Source organism: Phyllobates terribilis, unplaced genomic scaffold (genome assembly GCF_046119375.1).
Source record: "Phyllobates terribilis strain yellow unplaced genomic scaffold, ASM4611937v1 Scaffold_1__5_contigs__length_1240528914, whole genome shotgun sequence".
Taxonomy (NCBI): domain Eukaryota; kingdom Metazoa; phylum Chordata; class Amphibia; order Anura; family Dendrobatidae; genus Phyllobates; species Phyllobates terribilis.
Genome location: NW_027362761.1, coordinates 1,044,016,799 through 1,044,039,235, shown reverse-complemented (window position 1 = coordinate 1,044,039,235; position 22,437 = coordinate 1,044,016,799). Strand labels below are relative to the sequence as shown.

The 22,437-nt window shown below is 41.9% G+C and overlaps 1 protein-coding gene across 6 annotated transcripts in view; it reads left to right on the top strand.

Moving 5' to 3' along the window:
* Nucleotides 1-22,437, top strand: part of TRIM2 (tripartite motif containing 2) — a 191,101-nt gene that overhangs the window by 165,097 nt on the left and 3,567 nt on the right. For 5 of the 6 annotated variants that reach the window (XM_073645277.1, XM_073645276.1, XM_073645273.1 and 2 more), the window contains 5 exons: nucleotides 3,145-3,312; nucleotides 7,913-8,081; nucleotides 10,076-10,146; nucleotides 13,831-13,971; nucleotides 17,103-21,162. In XM_073645277.1, the coding sequence (XP_073501378.1) occupies nucleotides 3,145-3,312; nucleotides 7,913-8,081; nucleotides 10,076-10,146; nucleotides 13,831-13,971; nucleotides 17,103-17,255 (702 nt within the window). In that variant the 3' untranslated portion in view covers nucleotides 17,256-21,162. Of the gene's footprint in view, nucleotides 1-3,144; nucleotides 3,313-7,912; nucleotides 8,082-10,075; nucleotides 10,147-13,830; nucleotides 13,972-17,102; nucleotides 21,163-22,437 lie in introns of those variants that run through there. The other variant, XR_012247825.1, reaches the window with a different exon arrangement.

The window sequence follows — 22,437 nt, the reverse complement described above, 5'->3', positions numbered from 1 at the left end:
TGTCTAACAGATATGGGGCTGCACCCCTCCATTCACAGCGGACTGCGGATAGAGACCCCTGTTCTAGGGGTAGATGAGGGTCTTCTGGGACCTTCATCTGTCAGACATTTGTTGCATATACTTTGGCTTGCGTGTGCTCTTTATAGAGAGAGCAAGTCAATGTTGGACACCTCTAGCATGACAGAGGACCTGTCACTAGCTGAAAAATGGCCAGTGGTTGTTGTTATTTTATTATACTCCTCTGAGCATTTCAGTTTATATTTATTTCCCAATCTGCCATATGGACCTAGAGATATTGGCCTTTTTATTTAGTGCTACTTTTATGTTCTTTACCAAGGGGTTGTTGTTCACAGCGTAGTAAGGCAGGACAGCCTAAAGACACTTCCCCAGATAATCCTTTAAGCCCTCCTTCCTCTACCCACTTGGTAAAGACCATAGAAATTCAGCACAAAATGAGGAGGCCACATCTCTGTAACCGTATGGTGGATTTAAATAAATAAAAACTGGAATTCTCAAGGGAGCTAGCGGGCATAAAATTAGAGCGAAAACTGCCCACTTTTGACCTGATAAGTCATCTTTAACTTGTTTCTCCAGTGAAGAAAAGTTTGAACATTTTACATCCAAAATGGCCGATTTTTTTTTTCCCCCTGTTACATCATCTGTAGGGGGAGAGTCAGGTGGGTGGCCGATCCCACGGACTTTATGGTGTATGGGAGCCTCTAGTGTGAATCCACAGTGGTGCTGAACCAGGAGTTGTGTAATATTCTGCATGAGAAAGCCATCAGCTTGTTAGTCTTTCCATTGTCTTTACCTCCAGTCCAGCTGCTGATTTATGGGCTGTACACCGCACTGTCTCTACTCATTATCGTAGATGCTGTTATACCGCAGGATATGAACTCATTTCAGATTCTGATCTCCGAGTATAGGGTGGAAATTTCCACTGTTTATTTGCCTGCTGACATTGTAGGTTTGGATTTCACAGGCATTGCAGTGCAGTAGTTTCTGGGGATTGTTGCTTTAACTTTGAATATATCTCTAACCACGTTACACTGTAGAGTTACTATAATTATTTACGCTATTATTTATGGGGAAGTGCAGGAAGTGCACATATGAAGAAATCGTGTATAACTTTAACTCCCTGGATGGCAATATACAAATAAGGGCTCATTCAGACATCAGTTTTAGGGCAAGGGCAGAGGAGCGTGTATTCTCTTATTTGAGAGAATCGGGTCGATTATGCATATGATGCTCTGATCAGAGTGCCGGCATAGTGTGATCCAATTCTCTTGGATGAGAAGAAGATAGAATGGGAAAAAAAAATTCTGTAAGACCATGTATCTAAGGGGTAACATTTCCCCTTGCAGAGAGTGACATGTTAAGCATGTCACAGTGAGGAGACTTTTACAGCCGCAAAGTTCCAGAGGAGCATTGACATGCTTAACATGTCACTCTCCGCAAGGAGAAATGTTACCCCTTAGATACCGCTCTGACGCCTTTCACACAGCCAAACTAGAACTCACACTTTGCACTGATGAGGGGCAGTACCCCGAAACACAGCGTCTGTAAATTGAGTGTCTGGTTCTGGTTTTTACCCTAAGTCATGTGATAAGGCTTGTTAGAGAGTCGATATTGACTTCTAGGATTGCTACTTCCTGTTGGTGGCACTAGAGTTCTAGTCCTCTTCCTCTTTGAAGAGACAATTGTCAGTGCATGGAAATTAGACTGCACTCGGGTGTCATCCAAGTGCAGTCCGATGGTTTCCATAGACTCATTGACTTGCATGGCCGAGTGCGATCCAAATTACAGATCAAACTTGGGCATGCAGCGATTTCCCCCCCCCCCACACACACACCCCTCCAACATACTCTGTTTTGAGGTAAAAATCGGACAAGTGAATGGCCCCATAGACTAACATTGCTTCCAAGTGCGATCTAATGTTTTGTCGGATCACACTCAGACCGGAAATACGTTTGTCTGCACCTGCCCTTACCAGTATAAGTTCTATCCATAGAACTCTTACCTTTTTATAGTCTACAACTGTTTACATGTCTGTGCATTTTTTTGCATAATGAGTGGTCCTCAAAAGAAAATGTCCCTTTTTGATCAGTCACGGATCAGACTCTCCAATACAAGCATATGGATCTGTGAAAAAGTCGGACAGCACTCTGATTCCATCCTTATGCTGTCTGTTTTTCACACACTTTTTGATAGATGTTTGTGTTTTTTATGCGCAAAACTGATTAGTGAATGTGTCATCTTTTATTATGAGTTTAAACTCTGATAAACCCATTCATTAAGCTTTTTTAACAGCTTAGAAAGCTTTTATAGGATTAAGTGTACTATCCTCCATATGTTTGCTCTAGGCAAAAATAACAAATGTGGCATAACCCACCCAACACTGCCCCAGGTTTTGTTGATGTGGCTGAGGCGGTGATGTCATGACTACAGTGCAAGTGATTGCCTGCATCGGTCACTTAGTCACTATTGCGGCCTATGAACAAAGATTTGGGCAGCGTTAGAGGCACATACATCAGCTGTGGAAAAGTAATCTTGTAAAACACTTTTAGGGCTCTTTCACTTGTCAGTATCTCCGGTGGTGAGAGTTTCCACACGTACCAGAGACACAAGAATGGGTCTGTGTGCACCTCAGTGTACCAAAACGTACCACACGGATGACATCTGTGCGTCATCCGTGTGACACGTACCGGGGCCTGGGAATGAGGCTGTTCCCAGGCGCCGTTGCTGAACGCTGCCCTAATCATGGCTCCCTGCCGGCGCTGTGATCAGCACCAGCAGGGACCTTGATGAGGGTAGTAGTAGTGTACTCTGTGTCCCCACCTGTAAAATTAAGAATAAAATAATAAACTCCATGTACTCTCCTCTCCTAGGTGTCCCCCGCTGTCATCCATGCGACCGCTGCTGCCGAGGAGCTGGGGAGAATGAGCCCCTCCGGAGCTGCAGCTCAGCAGCGATGTCCTGTCACTCACTGAGCGCAGCTCCGGAGCGGCTCATTCTCCCCGGCTTCTTGGCAGCAGCGGTCGCATGGATGACAGCGGGGGATACCTAGGAGAGGTGAGTATAAGGATTTTATTATTTTCTTAATTTTAATTTAATATATATATATTTTTATTACTTTTCTTGCAGATATTTTCAAACGACGGCCAGTTCAAAAGCCGCTTTGGCATTCGAGGAAGATCACCAGGACAGCTTCAGAGACCAACAGGAGTGGCGGTGCACCCAAGTGGTGACATCATTATTGCAGACTATGACAATAAGTGGGTCAGCATATTTTCCAGTGATGGCAAGTTCAAGGTAAACTATTTCTATAGTTTTACTAACAACGTATTTATTGCATTTACTAAAGCTTGTGGGAGCATAATCACATCAATACTTAATACTGTAAGACTCGATTCACACCTACAATTTTGCATTCTTATTCTCTGCACACAACCAAGACCAGTCGGGCCCCATTATAATTAATCGGGCCCTTCTGCCTCAGTTTGCATTAATTTGGAAACAGATCCACACAAATTATTACAACTGAGCAGCCAAACGCATGTGTGAACAGAACCTAAATTTTTTTTTCCTCACAATTTTTGGGTGTATCAGAATCTAGAAAATATATCTATTTATATATGGTGACTCAGTGGTTAGCACTGCAGCCTTGCAGCACTGGGGTCCTGGATTCAAATCCCACCAAGGACAATATCTGCAAGGAGTTTGTATGTTCTCTCTGTGAAGCGCTGTGGAATTAATGGCACAGAGGGTACAGAAAGTATTCAGACCCCTTTAAATTTTTCACTCTTTGTTTCATTGCAGCCATTTGGTAAATTCTGAAAAGTTCATTTTTTTCTCATTAAAGTACACGCTGCATCCCATCTTGACTGAAAAAAAACCATAAATGTAGAAATTTTCGCAAAATTATTAAAAAAAGAAAAACTGAAATATCACATGGTCATGTATTCAGACCCTTTGCTCATTATTGAGTAGAAGCCCCCTTTTGAGCTAGTACAGCATCTGAGTCTTCTTGGGAATGATGCAACAAGTTTTTCACACCTGGATTTGGGGATCCTCTGCCATTCTTCCCTGCAGATCCTCTCCAGTGCCGTCAGGTTGGATGGTGAACGTTGGTGGACAGCCATTTTCAGGTCTCTCCAGAGATGCTCAATTGGGTTTAGGTCAGGGCTCTGGATGGGCCAGTCAAGAATGGTCACAGAGTTGTTCTGAAGCAACTCCTTTGTTATTTTAGCTGTGTGCTTAGGGTCATTGTCTTGTTAGAAGGTGAACATTCGGCCAAGTCTGAGGTCCAGAGCACTCTGGAAGAGGTTTTCATCCAGGATATCTCTGTATTTGGCCGCATTCATGTTTCCTTCAATTGCAACCAGTCGTCCTGTCCCTGCAGCTGAAAAACACCCCCATAGCATGATGCTGCCACCACCATGTTTCACTGTTTGGATTGTATTGGGAAGGTGATGAGCAGTGCGTGGTTTTCTCCACACATACCGCTTAGAATTCTCACCAAAAAGTTCTTTCTTCATCTCATCAGACCAGAGAATCTTATTTCTCATAGTCTGTGAGTCCTTCATGTATTTTTGAGCAACCTCTATGCAGGCTTTCATATGTCTTGCACTGAGGAGAAGCTTCCGTCGGGCCACTCTGCCATAAAGGCCCGACTGGTGGAGGGCTGTAGTGATAGTTAACTTTGTGGAACTTTCTCCCATCTCCCTACTGCATCTTTGGAGCTCAGCCACAGTTATCTTGGGGTTCTTCTTTACCTCTCTCACCAAGGCTCTTCTCACACAATTGCTCAGCTTGGCTGGACGGCGAGGTCTAGGACTTCTGGTGGTCCCAAACTTCTTCCATTTAAGGATTATGGAGGCTACTGTGCTCTTAGGAGCCTTGCGTAATGCAGAGATTCTTTTGTAACCTTGGCCAGATCTGTACCTTGCCACAATTCTGTCTCTGAGCTCATTGGGCATTTCCTTTGAGCTCATGACTCTCATTTGGTCTGACATGCACTGTGAGCTGTGAAGTCTTATATAGACAGGACTTGATTTGGAAAGGCACACACCTGTCAGTTTAATTAAAGACAGCTGGACTCCAATGAAGGAGTAGAACCATCTCAAGGAGGATCACAAGGAAATGGACTGCATGTGACTTAAATATGAGTGTCTGAGCAAAGGGTCTGAATACTTCTGACCATGTGATATTTCAGTTTTTCTTTTTTAATTCATTTGCAAAAATTTCTACATTTCTGTTTTTTCAGCCAAGATGGGGTGCAGAGTGTACTTTAATGAGAAAAAAATGAACTTTTTAGAATTTACCAAATGGCTGCAATGAAACAAAGAGTGAAAAATTTAAAGGGGTCTGAATACTTTCAGTACCTACTGTAAGTGAGTAAAATAAGTACTAGAATCAATCATTCCTCAAGTGATGCCTTACTCACCTATTTTAAATGAAGTGCATATGAGAAGTGATGGATGCAATGTAAATCTGCACGCTCACATTCATAACCATGCAAATGTACTTTCGCCATTCTTTTAAGCAAATATTCTTCTAATCTCTATTTTAAAACAGAACATATTCCTACATTAGGAAGTGTGCAGCCTGTCATTGTTATTAATAAGTGTAAAGGGAACTGATCAGGCCAGGATTCCCCATCTAGGTAAAGGCAGAGCAGGCTGGTGGTTATAACTAGCATGAAGATCATTTCCGTGTTAGGTCGCCTTCAGCAGTGAAAGGGTAAAATAATGTTATCTCACTGAGCCCTGTTCTGTTGAAGTCATTGAGACGGCGGCGCAGCACTGAACAGTCACAGCTCAATCATGCGCTGAATGGGACATCAATCAACTGAACAGTAGGAATCGTTGGAGAACAGCCGTGACTCCTCCTGCTCAGCGCAATTATTATGTTCTTTTCTCCATTCGTCGTTAAAAGCTATCTGTGACACGGACATGATTGGGATTCTTATTATATTCAATCTGTTTTATTAAACATTAATTATTGATTATTATACATTTTGCAAATGGAAAAATATATTGAATTTGAAGAAAACATAACAACATAGAAAATGTCCACAGTTCAAATAAGATCACGTCTTTCAATATCAATTCACATTGTAATACCTTGAACATCATATTGTTTATGTAATAATCACCAATAAGAGGTTCTTATGTTGAGGTAACTTATGTCTGAAGAAATCAGAAATCATAAAGAGAAGAAAGAAAAAGAGAGAGAAAAGACATAGGGACGAGTGATGGGGAGGAGGGGAGGTCCTAATGCCCATGTAGCTAATTATGAGCACAATCACATAAATCTGTTGAAATTATTAAAACAGGATATGAAAATCATGTGAATCCTGAAACAGAATCCATCCGCTCCAAACCCTCCTGAATTTATCATTGGTTCCATTACATTCTGCGGAAAGTTCTTCCATTCTACATAAATTCACCATTTCATTGTACCAATCCAATATGCTAGGTGGGTTTTTAAGTTTCCAAAACCGCGGGATTACCGTCCGTGCCGCTGTTTGGCAAAATCGAAGTAGGTCTTTCTTTTGAGTTCCTATTGCAGAAGGGAGACTTGACAGGAGAGCTATTTGGGGAGACCTTGTTACTCTGTTACCTGTGATACGTTGGTAATTATCGAATACCTTCTCCCAAAATGGTTTAATTCTAGAACACTCCCACCAGGTATGAATCATGGAACCCACTTCACATTCACATCCTCAACACATTTCTGAAACTGTAGGGAACATTGCATGTAATTTAGAAGGGTAGTGATACCATTGTGTAAGTATTTTATAATTCTTCTCTTGTGTACTCCCAGCATTAGTAAGCTTATGTGTGAAGAGAAACCCTTTTGTCCATTCAAGATGGGAGGGATTCTTATTATAATGCTCAGCCAACTCTGCCTTTGCCTAGATAGGAAATCCTGACCTCACAGGTTCTTTTTAAACCTAATCTTAATCATATTATCTCTTTCTGTGCAACTTCCACTTCATAATCTCGGCTGGAGCTTTTTTTCTTTTCTTCTTTTTATTCTAAGACAAGAAAAGAAGTCTGCTTTCTTCGAGTAACAGCATTCCTCTTGCCCATAGGCAACGTCTACTACTGCAGCTCATTCATACTTAGGGATGTGTGTGATATTGTGGCTTTGCATCATTCATCTAAGACAAGATTGCTATTTGTGGAATATAGCTGCCATGTTTTTCTAATCTACACCCCTCTTAATGATGTAATAACTTAACATATATTTGGCTGTCACACTCTGTTCCCTATGTAAGGCAATTGGTTTTAATGTTGAGTCTATGGGACCCTTGTATGGATTAATTGTACTGATATGTCAGTAAGCTTAAGGGAATCGGTCACTGGAAATTCACAAAACTATTTATAAGTTCTTGTAGCGCATTCAAAGACAAGTCCAGCAATACTTTTCTGTAGACCGTCCGTTCCTCCATTCTCCTCTGAGAAATCATCGTTTTAATCAATATGCAAATGAGGCTGAATAGCTATTTGTAGATCTGAAGCCTCTGACACTCCAGCTCTATTCCCCGCCCAGCGCTGCCTCCTCCTGCTTGACTGATGGCCTCTGTCTGTGCTGTGTGACATCAGGAAAAGGAGCAGTCAGTCAACCAGGAAGAGGCGGCTTTGGGTGGGGAATAGAGCTGGAGTGACAGAGGCTTCAGATCTACAGCCTTATTTGCATATAAATTCAAAAGCTGACTTCTCCATGATGGAGGAACGGTCTGGCCATGTAAACGTGTTGCTGGACTTGTCTTTAAAAAAGCTACATGTAAATAGTTTGTGGGTGAAATCCTGCTGACAGATTCCCTTTTTAAAGACTCTGCTCTCTTATAAAGAAACAGAAACAGTTGTTTCCCTGTACTGATGGTTCTGTGTTTACTTAACAGACAAAGATTGGATCAGGAAAACTAATGGGTCCCAAAGGAGTATCAGTTGATCGCAACGGACACATCATTGTAGTCGACAACAAGGCTTGTTGCGTGTTCATCTTTCAGCCAAATGGTAAAATAGTAACCAGGTTTGGAAGTCGAGGAAATGGAGACAAGCAGTTTGCAGGTACACTTGATGTAGTATGTAGCTCATTTTGTATATACACTGCTCTTAAAAATAAAGGGAACACTTAAACAACAGAATATAACTCCAAGTAAATAAAACATCTGTGAAATCAAACTTCTGTGAAGCAACACTGATTGACAATCAATTTCACATGCTGTTGTGCAAATGGAATAGACAATAGATGGAAATTATTGGCAATTATCAAGACACCCTGAATAAAGGAGTGGTTCTGCAGGTTGGGACCACAGACCACATCTCAGTACCAATGCTTTCTGGCTGATGTTTTGGTCACTTTTGAATGTTGGTGTGCTTTCACACTCGTGTTAGCATGAGACGGACTCCTCTACAACCCACAGAAGTTGCTCAGGTAGTGCATCTCATCCAGGATGGCACATCAATGCGAGCTGTGGCAAGAAGGTTTGCTGTGTCTGTCAGCGTAGTGTCCAGAGGCTGGAGGCGCTACCAGGAGACAGGCCAGTACACCAGGAGACGTGGAGGGGGCCATAGGAGGGCAACATCCCAGCAGCAGGACCGCTACTTCCGCCTTTGTGCAAGGAGGAACAGGAGGAGCACTGCCAGAGCCCTGCAAAATGACCTCCAGCAGGCCACAAATGTACATGTGTCTGCACAAACGGTTAGAAACCGACTACATGAGGGTGGTATGAGGGCCCGACGTCCACAGATGGGGGTTGTGCTCACAGTCCAACACCGTGCAGGACGCTTGGCATTTGCCATAGAATACCAGGATTGGGAAAGTCGCCACTGGCGCCCTGTGCTCTTCACAGATGAAAGCAGGTTCACACTGAGCACATGTGACAGACGTGACAGAGTCTGGAGACGCCATGGAGAGCGATCTGCTACCTGCAACATCCTTCAGCATGACCGGTTTGGCAGTGGGTCAGAAATGGTGTGGGATGGCATTTCTTTGGAGGGCCGCACAGCCCTCCATGTGCTCACCAGAGGTAGACTGACTGCCATTAGGTACTGAGATGAGATCCTCAGACCCCTTGTGAGACCATATGCTGGTGCGATTGGCCCTGGCTTCCTCCTAATGCAGAACAATGCCAGACCTCATGTGGCTGGAGTGTGTCAGCAGTTCCTGCAAGATGAAGGCATTGAAGCTATGGACTGGCCCGCCCGTTCCCCAGACCTGAATCCGATTGAGCACATCTGGGACATCATGTCTCGCTCCATCCACCAACGTCACATTGAACCACAGGCTGTCCAGGAGTTGGCGGATGCTTCAGTCCAGGTTTGGGAGGAGATCCCACAGGAGACCATCCACAACCTCATTAGGAGCATGCCCAGGCGGAGGTCATACAGGCACGTGGAGGCCACACACAATACTGAGCCTCATTTTGACTTGTTTTAAGGACATTACATCAAAGTTGGATCAGCCTGTAGTGTGTTTTTCCACTTTAATTTTGGGGGTGACTCCAGATCCAGGCCTCCATTGGTTAATAAATTTGATTTCCATTGATGATTTTTGTGTGATTTTGTTGTCAGCACATTCAACTTTGTACAGAAGAAAGTATTCAATGAGAATATTTCATTCATTCAGATCTAGGATGGGTTATTTGAGTGTTGCCTTTATTCTTTTGAGCAGTGTACTTTCATCTGCTGTACACTCTTATGATGACTTCCTTATTGTTTCAATCTTATAATGTTGAGGCATATTACTAGGATATGACATCCTAAAAGGACTGGTGGTGGCCCAACCTCTGGGTCCCCCGGCAATCCAGCAGGGAAAATCCAGCAACAATGCCTATTACCTTGTGCTGTAGCTGATTTTCTTACCTTTTCTTAAATTTTTTATTCATTTTGTAATTCTGCAGACTGTTTCCTGACTTGTGTATTAACTGTCAAAAAATGTTACATATACCTGAATGTTAGTAAATCAATCACATCGTATACGGCTGCTACTATAATTGTGTGTGCAGGTTACAGCCACTGTTTGCAAAATGTTAACAAACTGTCTTTCTCCACTTCTCAAGGACCCCACTTTGCTGCTGTCAATAGCAATAATGAAATCATTGTGACTGACTTCCATAACCATTCAGTTAAGGTAATGTATCTTACCAAGTTCTGCTATTTGTGACTACAAAGTGCGTTACCCATAGTTCCAAACAGTCCCAGATACAGCGGGACAGTCCCGGATTTTGGTGACTGTCCCGGCGGCCATTCAGGGCAATGTCCACAGTATGTCCTGTCCCCGGCCACCACTTGTAACTCCTCCTATAAGCTAGGCAGTGCTGCTCAACAGTTAGCATCTTTTAAAGGGTCAACTGTGAATACAGCTCTTTATAAGATGCTCCTCTCTGCCCTTGGTCCAGAGCATATTGTGTTGTGACATGCTTTGGTGTGAGGGCAGAGATGATCGCTAAGCAGACGGCTTGAGCATGGACTTAAAAGAACAAGAAATTTTCTTGGAAATATGATTGGCATCTGAACTTAAAACGAACAGAGCTCATTATAGGCTCGGCTGATGAATCTGTCCCCAGCTGCTTTCAGTTGCTCTGCTCCTATAATGGAACAGGACAATGGAAGGGTTTAATAGCATTGTAACCGCAGCCTTAAAGGGGTTGTTCAACACTTTATAACATATTCTTTATATATATTTTGGGTATGGCCCAAAATTTTGCAGAGTCCCTGTTTCTGTTCTTCAAAAGTTGGGGGGAATGGAGTTACCATAATCACATGAAAGATAACATTGAAAAAATAGCAGCCATACTTCCAATAACCTATCCAGACCCAAATGCACAACAGGATGCAGCAGGTCCCCATTATAAAGGAGGGGGCCGCACAGGTGCAAAATACTAATACACCAACCACTTACTAACCCAACAAACATCCGTGGGGTGGCTGCCGAGTATTCTAATTGCACACAGGCCTACATAGGGTGTCATTCACACCATTATGAGAGATGCACCTCTCTCCGTATAGCAGCTTTTACCAACGCCTCTACTATTACATCAGGCCAATGCAATATTTACACCCATAGGAGCTTGTGTATTTTTGCCAAAATATTGACCAATACCTCATGCATTCTATATATTTTTTTTTTTTTTTTGCACACTTTTTCATTTTTATGCTGGGTGCAGTTCAGGCCCTTCAATGGTGGCTGGGTAATGTGGAGTGTTTGTCCTCTGGGTGTACATATGGTATTGTTAGCCTGCCTGATGTAATAGTAGGGGCATTGGTAATGGACTGTTATACGTATAGAGATGCATCTCATGTAATGGTGTGAATCACACCCTATGCACACCTGTGTGCATTTTGAATACTATGCAGCCACCCCACGGATGTTTGGTGGGTTAGTAAGTGGTTGTATTAGTATTTTGCACCTGTGAAGCCCCTGCCTTTTATCATGGGGGGCCTGCTGCATCCTATTTTGCATTTGTGTCTGGACAAAGTATTGCAAGTATGGCTGCTATTTTATTTTTTCAGTGATGCCTTTTATTGTCTCTTTTTTTGTGAATTACCATGATCACATGGTAAGATTTATTATTATTTTATCCCATATTTCCACTCTCAGGGATATATCTGTGAACAATAATCGCTACAGATTTTTAAAATCAATGACCTGTTCATTATCGCTATAGATTCTATGATTTGCTCTACTGAATTATGAGCACAATCTGCATGCTGATCCGATAGCCAATCTGAGCTGCGGATTGAAGCCTCTTATTATATAACACATTTAGTTTCCTATGGCATACAGTACTTGTGCCTTGTGAACATACAATACAAGTGATGAATTAGTACCTTTGTGCTGATTGCTCTGAAAAAGCTAAATGACCCCACAAATGAATTTTGGAAACTTGTTTGACTGCCACAATAAAATGTGTTTTTTTTTTTTTGTTTTGCTTTGTTTTTTAAATATACGTATTAGTAACCATTTTTTTCTTTTTTTAAACCAGTTTTATTGAAGATTATTCAACATAATAAGGTTACATCATAGAACAAACCGCATTTCTCATTGCTCATTAATGCTGTCTGGCAAAGTTAACCTTGCCTCTAAAGGGAACCTGTCACCAGTTTTTCTCTTGTAAGCTATGCCCATTATCTTTAGGCCACGTTCAGATGCTCAGTATTTTACCTCAGTATTTATAAGCCAAAACCAGGAGTGGAACGATCCGACGAAATGTATAATAGAAACACCTCACCACTTCTGGATTTATCACCCACTCCTGGGTTTGGCTACAAATACTAATGTAAAATACTGACCGAATACTCAACGTGGCCTCAAGATCATAAGAATGGGGTTCCTGCAACCCCTTTACATCCTCAGACGTGCCCCTGCAGACCTCAGAAAAAGTGTTTTATACTTGTCCCCTGCTGCATGTAAATTACATGGTACGGTCCTGAGTGTCTTCAGACTGTGATCAGCGCCGCCCCGATCCCTTCAAACGCCGCCTGTTCTAAATGCATGTAAGTAGATGGCGGAGAGACCCAGTGTGAAATTCTCAGGGTTCTCCTATCCATCTCATGGCAATAGCCTTGTGAGCCAAAAACAATATTTCCCTGAGAAGAGTGCGAGGGTTGTGAGACCAGGTTTCCTCATCAAGGATTCCTAGTAAGTAAGCACACCTTAGGGCAGAGTGGTACAGGGGACTGTATGATCTCGATGAGGATAGCTATGACCTCTTTCCAAAAGTCTGCAATAGGAGGGCAACACCACATCAGGCGTATAAAATCTGCTGCCTCTTCCCCACACCTATGGCGATCTGCAGTGGTGGATCTACCCGTTTTATATAACCTGCTAGGAGTCGGGTAGCATTGATGGACTATATACATTTGGACTAGCTTGTTAATTGCCCGTGACCCATATTGTGGGGAGGTTAAGGCCCATCAATCCTCCTCTCATAGGGATGGTATTACTGTCCTCCATTTGACCTCAACCAGCAATGGCAATGAGGAACATCTCCTGATTAGTAACTAGGTGTTATAAAAAGGTATTTACAAAATGAGAAGAACCCTCCCCCCAAAAAAAACCTCTCTAGCAAGCCATAAAACGTAGCTTTTATTTATTAATTGTATTAAAATGCATATGGGTATAAAATCTTGTCCCTAATCTGCCTAAAGTATTAATTATAGCGATAAACACTTTTATATCTATTCACTTGGTGACACCCCAGGGTGCCATCATTCATGCGGCAGAATAGGACAATTTGTACTCATAGCATAAGTCCCCCCAACATGTTTCACCGCTTGTGCGGCATCATCAGGGGATGGGACACTGGCAAAAATCTTTGCCAGTGTCCCAAAGATCGGTCTTGATGAATCAGGGCCATATTTATAAGTAGAATTGTATTGAAAAGAATGGAAACTTAATTACCAACATATTTATGTACAGTATGTACTGTCAGAGTAGTTTGCTATATACAATTATTTTATATCATGGGATGAATGAACTGTATTTGACAGTCCCTGGTAAATTAGCATTGTTTCCCTACAAGGTCCTCTTTATGTCTAACGTGGATTTTACTGCAACATTATTACATTGAAAGAGGTGAAAAATCTGATGTGAAAATCTGCAACAGAAACTGAAATGCTTCAGACTTTACAATCTACACGACAGGTCAATATCCATGCAGAAAAATTCTGCAGTCTGTGGATGAGATTTGTACAATTTCATCCCATGCAGGACTAGGTATTTCACCATACTCACAAACTACTTGTTATATGTTCTTAATAGATTAAAAGTGAACATTAAAGTTTATCAATTTTTTTTCTACTTCACGTACAGGTATTTAATCAAGATGGTGAGTTTATCCTGAAGTTTGGATCAAATGGAGAAGGCAATGGTCAGTTTAATGCACCAACTGGAGTGGCCGTGGATTCCAATGGAAATATAATAGTAGCCGACTGGGGAAATAGCCGAATACAGGTAAGAGCTCAAATATTATTGTGTTTCAGAAACTTACAAGGATACAACATACATACCTACCATTACAGCTAGTGCTTATTGATTGATAATACATTTTTAGTAAATCCAGAAAAACTGTCTATTGGACAAGAAATCCAATAATTCCCCAGGACACATTAAAAACTACTTAACCTGTTCTCATTTCCCTCTTGGTAGTTTATAATATAATTTATAGTTAGATTTATGTTTAGAATATGGAATTTCATAAGCTCTGCAATGGTTATGGTTAATTCATATTGAAGATAAAATTGTTCCAGTTGTGAGACCTACAATATGCCAACGGTATAGTTGCAGAAGTGCTTCAATTTACATAATAAAATGAGCTACGAGTGTTACTTAATACAAGGACTCCAGTTCCCCAAATGTAGTTTTCTAAGGTGCTTCGTACTTTATAGGTCCTTATCATATGCAATAATACAATGGCTGCATGTTACTGTGCTGTACAGCAGACTGTCATAACCAGGTTCCCTTCTCTGACATTGCTGCTTACTCTGCGACTAATGGCTGAACATGAACCTCAGCTTTCCTTACTCGGCCAGCCCCCTTTATTCACTGGTTAGATGTAGAACGAGCAAGAAAGCTTGTAAAAGAACTTCAACATGACGTTTCAAGGATGGAGCGAGACTGCCATCTACTGGCCAGAGACTGTCAAGCGGAACCAAAATATACAAGGGAAGTTGCAGGGAGGGCAGATTCAGACGCTGGACCCGATCAGGTGACTTCCAGGAAGGAGTTCAGAGAGCTAAAAGGCCAGCGCGCCAAGCCTGAGGGGTCTTTGGCGCCAAGCAGCAGAGAGGAGCAGACGTGCTCCCTGCGTCCTGAGAAACCCCGCGTGACAGGCCAAATCCGGAGGCCTGAGAGGTGCTCCAGCCGGGCACCGGTAAAAGAGCTCCGGATCCCTCGCAGTTGTGACTCGAGTGCTGTGCCTGCTGAGGATACTAGGAACCTGATCGCGGTGCTGAGTGGGTTCGCGGAACCCGACGTCGGCCGCCGACAGACGAGGCCTGGACCCCCCTATCCAAGGCTCGAGAGACTGCCTCCAACGGCCAAGCAGAGAGGAGCTGCATACGTGAGCAGGGCCGTCACTTCCACTGCTCACCCACGGTACCGGGGACAATTGGGTTTAAGTACTCAGGTTGGGAGGGGAACGGTTGGGGCTAAAGTAGCACAACGTGATTTAATTGAATTCATCCGGAAAGAGACTCACGGCCTAGCGGGAATAACCGGTGACCCCCGCTAGGGCCAAATTCACGGTTAAAGAACTTGTGTGGTGTCTCTCATGCTTGAGGGCATCACCTTACTTTAAAAGACTTATTTTAAGAGACTGCGCCTTACTTTGAGAAATTTCGTATTTTTTTGATATTTCAAACCACTGTTCATTACCCTTGTTGCTAATCCCTTGTTTCAGTATACCTGTTGTATAAAACTGTTTACAAACATCTTTGACTGTTCTCGCATAGTGTCTTTGTGCGTTGCATTCCGGCACCTGCATTACATTGACCTCATGCACATTACTGCATTATATCTGTTTGTACAGGGCCAGGATCGGGCCTCCTCATAGGTGCATGGGTAGGGCTTCTTATTGCTTCTGATTTCATACAAACACACACAGAAGGTTTTCTTTTTCTGTTCTAATCTATTCAAAGCAGGGGAGGCTTTTGGGGTACAACTTCAAGTAACGGCTTCACTGCAGGAAGCGACATCTGGCAAGGTGGAATCATTTTGGCAATTTCTTATTTATAGTCCAGTAAATGAGCAGCAGTTTTGTTTCCTTTTCTCGCTGCATGTAGTATTTAGTGTATACAGCACATTGAAAACTTGCATTTAGTTGCCTGAATTTGAATACTAGAATTGGTCCTGTTATGTTACATGACCCAAGTAGCTGTTAGAAATGTCCCATAGTTAAATTAGAATCGCATCTTAAATGGAATCTGTTTTTCTATGTAATTTGAGAGTGGCATGATGTAAGGGCTGAGACCCTAATTCTAGCGATCTGTCACTTACTAGGCTGTGTGCGGTTTAAATAAAATCCATTGTTAGAATTCAGTTTATAATCTATTTATAAATCTATAATTATCAGTACTTTACTAGGTATCTTGTGCCTCCTAGTCAACTGCTCTGTGTAACCCCGCACCCATCAGTGATTAGCAGCTTTCTGTCAATATACAGAGAACACAGAAAGCTGCCAATCAGTGGTGTGGGTGGGGAAATACAGGGCTCAGCATTCTGAGCACTGCTACACCTGCTGCTGAGAAAACAGTGATTTTAGTACAACTGCTGCTACAAGTAAACTAATTTACACATCTGTCCCTACATCATGCTGCTTTCAGATAAGGTAGCAAAAACCTTTTGACAAATTCCCTTTTAAAATCCGAAATCTAAACTAATCATTTTTCCTGATTTAATGGCTCATTCCCACGTCCAATTTTTTCAGATCCAAGAAAAACTAATCAGAGTTTGATCAGAGTTTGATCAGAGTTTGATCAGAGTTTGATCAGAGTTTGATCAGAGTTTGATCAGAGTTTGATCAGAGTTTGATCAGAGTTTGATCAGAGTTTGATCAGAGTTTGATCAGAGTTTGATCAGAGTTTGATCAGAGTTTGATCAGAGTTTGATCAGAGTTTGATCAGAGTTTGATCAGAGTTTGATCAGAGTTTGATCAGAGTTTGATCAGTTTTTCCTCATACATGGAGAAATGAAAAAAAGTTTCTCCAACTTCTCCATCCTTACAGTCTGTGAAAATTGGACTGCACTTCGATGTTATCAGAGTATGGTCCAATGTCTTTCACGGACCAATTGACTTGACTTGCATTGCTGATTTTGATCTGAATCTCGGATGAAAGTCGGACATTTCTCCAATATTTTCCGCTGACCACTCAGTTCGTGGAATAAATCATACATGTGCACAACCCAATAGAATATCATAGATCTGAGTGCTATTCGTGAAAACCAGATGTGTGAATGAGCCCTAATGATGAAGGTTATCTGTTAAAGATGTATATGCTGTATACAATATATGTAGCATTTTTATATGTAGAGGTTTTGGGAAGTTACTTTACTCACCAGTTAATAATTTTTGTTTTTGACTTTAGGTTTTTGATGGCAGTGGATCATTTTTATCTTACATCAACACTTCTGCTGACCCACTGTATGGTCCACAAGGACTGGCTCTGACTTCGGATGGCCATGTTGTTGTAGCAGACTCTGGAAATCACTGTTTTAAAGTTTATCGGTACTTACAGTAACTGGATGGCCATGTTTTTTTTGGGATATACTGGACTCAAAATGAACCAATGGAACTTCTAGCAAGATTGGATGGAAGTAATCTCCAAATGTCTTTCCTTATTTAATCTCCATGTGATCAAGTTTACGTTTTTGGCGATGGCTCGTGTCTGTGTCAGATTGCGTCATCGCTGCACACTGAGAAGTGAACTTTCAAGTGTAAAATAGGATGCCATCAGCGTTTTACTGGAAACATTGAACACACAAATGTAAAAACATTCATCTTGTGCACTTAGGTCTTTGACCTCTTAGGGAATGAACTCACGGACCTGGTGCTCCTTGGTGGAGCGCCCTCATTCCATCATCAGTTGTCATACATCGTTTGCCCAGCACTAAACTCCAGAAGTCTTTTATCTCTGTGTATCCTGGTAGGTATTGTATTTAAACATAGGAAAAAAAAACTTAGTCTTAATTAACATTAATGTAACATATTAAATGTACACCTGTATTTAAAAACTTTACAAACTGTTGTCACATTTGTAATAATGACCTAAGTCTTCTCTCCACGCCCGTTTTATGTGCACTTCTATTTATCCTGTGGTACATTGATAAAGCATCATGAAGTATATGCGGTTTCATTTCATGCATCTTTTTCCATCCTTTTAATATAAAATAGTAAATATACAACTTTAGATAAATGTTGAGGAATGTGTATCCTATGGTGGATAAAATTCCGTGATTAGCAATGGATCTATGCCTTACTGATTGATGTCCTTAGATACCAAAAAAATGATAAACTATGGAAACATTGCATGCTTTCTTCCCAGTGTCAGACTTCCTTGCGTAGACTCTTTGGGGTCTCCTATTCCAGTTAGTGGAAAGGTGAATGGTAAAGTGAAGCCTTGTGTGGGATTAATAGCCATAAGAGTGTTGACTTGTGCCAATGGGTCAAACATTAAAAGAGAAAAAGGTAACAAGTGCTTGTAATTGTATATAATATGGCTTTTGTAAACATTTGCTAAAAAGGGAAAAAAAGCTAAAATATTTGATATACTAGTACTGTGTCAACCCCCTCCAGTCTGTTTTTTTTAAATCTATAAATAATGGCCGGCAGAGTGCTTGGATTTTAACAACCCAAAAGTTGTAGTTGCTGCCAAATCAACATATATTTTAAATTTCTAAATGAATTGCTGAATTTGTCCTGGAAAACTTTACCTATCACAAGTCTGGGGCTGCCCTTTTTATTTAAAAGGATATTATCAAGTTGTCTCTTGAGCAGCTCAGAGGTACGCAGTCTCATTAGTCTCCTTACTTCCTGGTTTCTGGCAGGGCAGACTCGCCTCCTTGAGTGACAGTTCTGGTGAGTAGCAGAGCTGTAGCATTAGGGCAGAGAAAGACTGCCGTGTTTCTCATGTGAGGATCGCATCATAAACCTTGTACTGGCTATCTGCTCTCCTGACCTGAGCTTGATAGCTGCATAGAAATCCATTGCGCTGTCATGTTCAGGTCAGGAGAGGTGACGGCCAGTCCGTTCAGTGCGATGCGATCCTCGCACAAGTTAATCGGCAGTGTGTCTCTGCCCTTTGTAGAACTGCAACGCTCAGCACAAGTTCTGCTATAACACATTCAGCCATCTGTGATTTGTTCTGGAGTCTACACTATCACTGTATTTACATATCGAGATAACAGGGCATTAGAACACGCACACTGCTCTGGGAAAGTGAGAGTTGGGAGCCTTGATTAAGATACCTGTTTCTTGGAGAAACCAATGTGATGGGCTGGTGATTTTTCAAGATTTATAACAGCAACTTGTCAGGAGAGGGAGGGAGGTGTCCAGCTATTTCCTGTATATAAATCATTGATCTGGAGAGAGGTGGCTGAGATAGTGGGCAATAACCCCTCTACTGGAATGTAACAGCTGCGCAGTCGGCCAGGGTCTAGGCAGGCACTGGTGGCTGAGCTTCATGGAAACCAGCTGTACACTATGAAAGGTAAAAGCTATCACAGCAGGAGACTGACAGCAGGCAGAAAAAGTAAGTCAATTGCAAATGTGCTTATTTTCATGCTGTTTAACTAAAGCAATTTAATAACTCGAGATTACCCCCTTAAGAAAAGAGTAGGCAGCTTCAGACTAAAATTTTTTCTAAATATCACCTATTAACAAAAGTGGCAACAAAAGTCCCTAATGTCCGCATAAAGGACTCGACTTTCTACCGAAAAGTTTGGTCTAAATCTATGGGTTGTGGGATCCTAGCTTGCAGAGTAGGATCCCACACCCCTCCCAAGATTGGAAGACCAGATTTGCTGTGTTATCTTTGCTGTATCCCAGCACTGCCCCTTAGTGATCTACTGTGTTTTCTTTGCTCTATGCCAGCGCTGCCCCTTAGTAATCTGCTGTGTTTTCTTTGCTCTATGCCAGCGCTGCCCCTTAGTAATCTGCTGTGTTTTCTTTGCTCTATGCCAGCGCTGCCCCTTAGTAATCTGCTGTGTTTTCTTTGCTCTATGCCAGCGCTGCCCCTTACTGATCTGCTGTGTTTTCTTTGCTCTATGCCAGCGCTGCCCCTTACTGATCTGCTGTTTTCTTTGCTCTATGCCAGCGCTGCCCCTTACTGATCTGCTGTGTTTTCTTTGCTCTATGCCAGCGCTGCCCCTTACTGATCTGCTGTGTTTTCTTTGCTCTATGCCAGCGCTGCCCCTTACTGATCTGCTGTGTTTTCTTTGCTCTATGCCAGCGCTGCCCCTTACTGATCTGCTGTTTTCTTTGCTCTATGCCAGCGCTGCCCCTTACTGATCTGCTGTGTTTTCTTTACTCTATGCCAGCGCTGCCCCTTACTGATCTGCTGTGTTTTCTTTGCTCTATGCCAGCGCTGCCCCTTACTGATCTGCTGTGTTTTCTTTGCTCTATGCCAGCGCTGCCCCTTACTGATCTGCTGTTTTTTCTTTGCTCTATGCTAGCGCTGCCTCTTATAACTCCTAAGTAAAGTACGTGATAGCTTTGGGTTAGTTGAGTGAGATCTCCTGATAAACACACAAAATCTAGCTCTTTTACAGCGAGGAGAACTGTGGGGGGTTGTGGGATCCTGCTCTGTATGCAAAGATCCCACAACTTGAAAATTCGGACCCAACTTTTGATGGAAATTTGGGTCCTTTATGCTGACATTAGGGATTTTTGAACACTTTTGTTAATAAGTAATATTTAGAAAAATTACCAGTTTGAGGTTGTCCATTCTTTTCTAAAATAAAAAGTTCAGCCCCAGACTGGTGGTAGGTACTCTTTAAGCTTCATTACTAGCAAATTTCAAAACACAACAGGCAAACAACCCAAAACTCATCTGGAATAAGTTTCCAGTTTGCCATTTATACCTAGTCATGTTGCATGGTCCATTAAAGGGTCAAATTTATAACGTAACCACCTTTCCTAGATGGAACTTTTCAATATATATATTCTTTTTTGTTGTTTGAGAGAGCTAATTTGCATACTTTTTTCCCTTGGAGCTTTGCCTGTAAGACTCCATATTTAACTGAGGTTTTTTTTGGAGAGCCAGAACTTACCCCACAATGCAAAATATGGAACCAAATAGCATTTTGTACTGGGAAATGAGCTGCCAACGTGTCTGAGGGAATATGCTACCTGCTAAATATCTGCCGTGCAGATATGCTTGTGAGAAGAAAGCCAAGTGTGAATAGCCGCAGAGTCTTATCTGGCCCTATAGTTTGCATTAATCCATTCAGTTTGACTGCAGAGCTACACAGGTGCAAGTGAGATGCCATTTATCGTGGCAAAGTAAGGCCTATTACTCGCATTAAAACCAGCCATTGAACAACTTCCTATTACAACAAAACCAATGCTAACTGCAGTATTTATATTGTTTAGGAAGTGCTACCAAAAAAATAAAAAAAAAAAACTGCTTTTAAAAACTTCTACCAGGACCTATATAGGATGCTACTGTGATGAACTGTGCACCTTACAGTAGTGTAGGCTACAAGCATAGACTAGAAGTGGCCATTAGTATAATTTCTGAAGTTGTGCAATTTTACAAATGTATCATCCTTTACAGTTGCTCGATTGAGATTCTCCGATACCAGAGCATCCGGGTTATAGGGAGGTTTATGCAGGATTACATCATGGTTAGTAACCCTCATGTCAGACATTGCATCCTAGATCCTAAATTGTTTCCTAATGATTCTTCTTTCTCTCATAGATTATACTTTCTGAAGATTGTAAAATCTAGTGGTGAGACTATGTTCACAAGTTGCATTTTTGATGCGTTTTTTTATGCAAAATTTCAGCTGCGTTTTACAGCACCAGGCAAGTCTGAGATTTCAGAAATCTCATGCACACCCCTTGGGTTTTTTCCTGACCGATTTGTCAAACTGCTGCTTTTTTGCAAAATGCAGCATGTCCCTTCTTTTCAGCATTTTTTCAGCGTTTTTCACCCATAGAAAGCAATAGTAAGTGCAAAAACGCAGTAAAATAAATGCAGGTATCAGGTTTTGGTGCAAAAACCTGAGTAAGTTGAATCAGGTTATTTTTTTATGTACTAAACTTTATTAGCATACACAAGGGACAAATGTACCTGACAAAAAAGCATAAACACAGCAAAACCTGCTTTTTGTAAGTAGCTTCTTTACTGCCAAGAGAGCAAGTTTTGCCTGCGGGAAAAACTCCGCAAAAATGCAATGTGTGAACATAGCCTAATTTTTTTTTCTTTGTCCTAAAAAAGCAGTTCCAAGAAATCTCTGTAGAACAGTCTGTTTGGTACTGCAATTAAGATCTCTAAGGCTATGTGCCCACGATGCAGAAATGAAGTGGAAAATTTCCGCTTCATTTCTGCATGTCCTTGCCCGGAAAAATGCGTGCGGAATTTGACATGCGTTTTTCGCGGAATTTGCACATGCGGAATTGCCTTGCGTTTTTTAATGCATTGAGAAGGCAATTCCGCATGTGTAAACCCACAAATAATGGACATGCTGCGGAATTTTCTGCACATCAAAAACGCTGTGGAAAATTCCAAAGCATGGGCATTGTAATTGTGGATTTGCATTGGGGACCATGGGAGAAGGATTACCAAGCGTTTTACAAGCATTTACGCTGCGAAAATTCCGCAGCAAAAACGCTTGAAAAACGCATAGTGGGCATGGACCCTTAGGCTACGTTCCTACGATGAGATTTTAGGTGAGTTTTTGATGTTACAGATTTTCTGC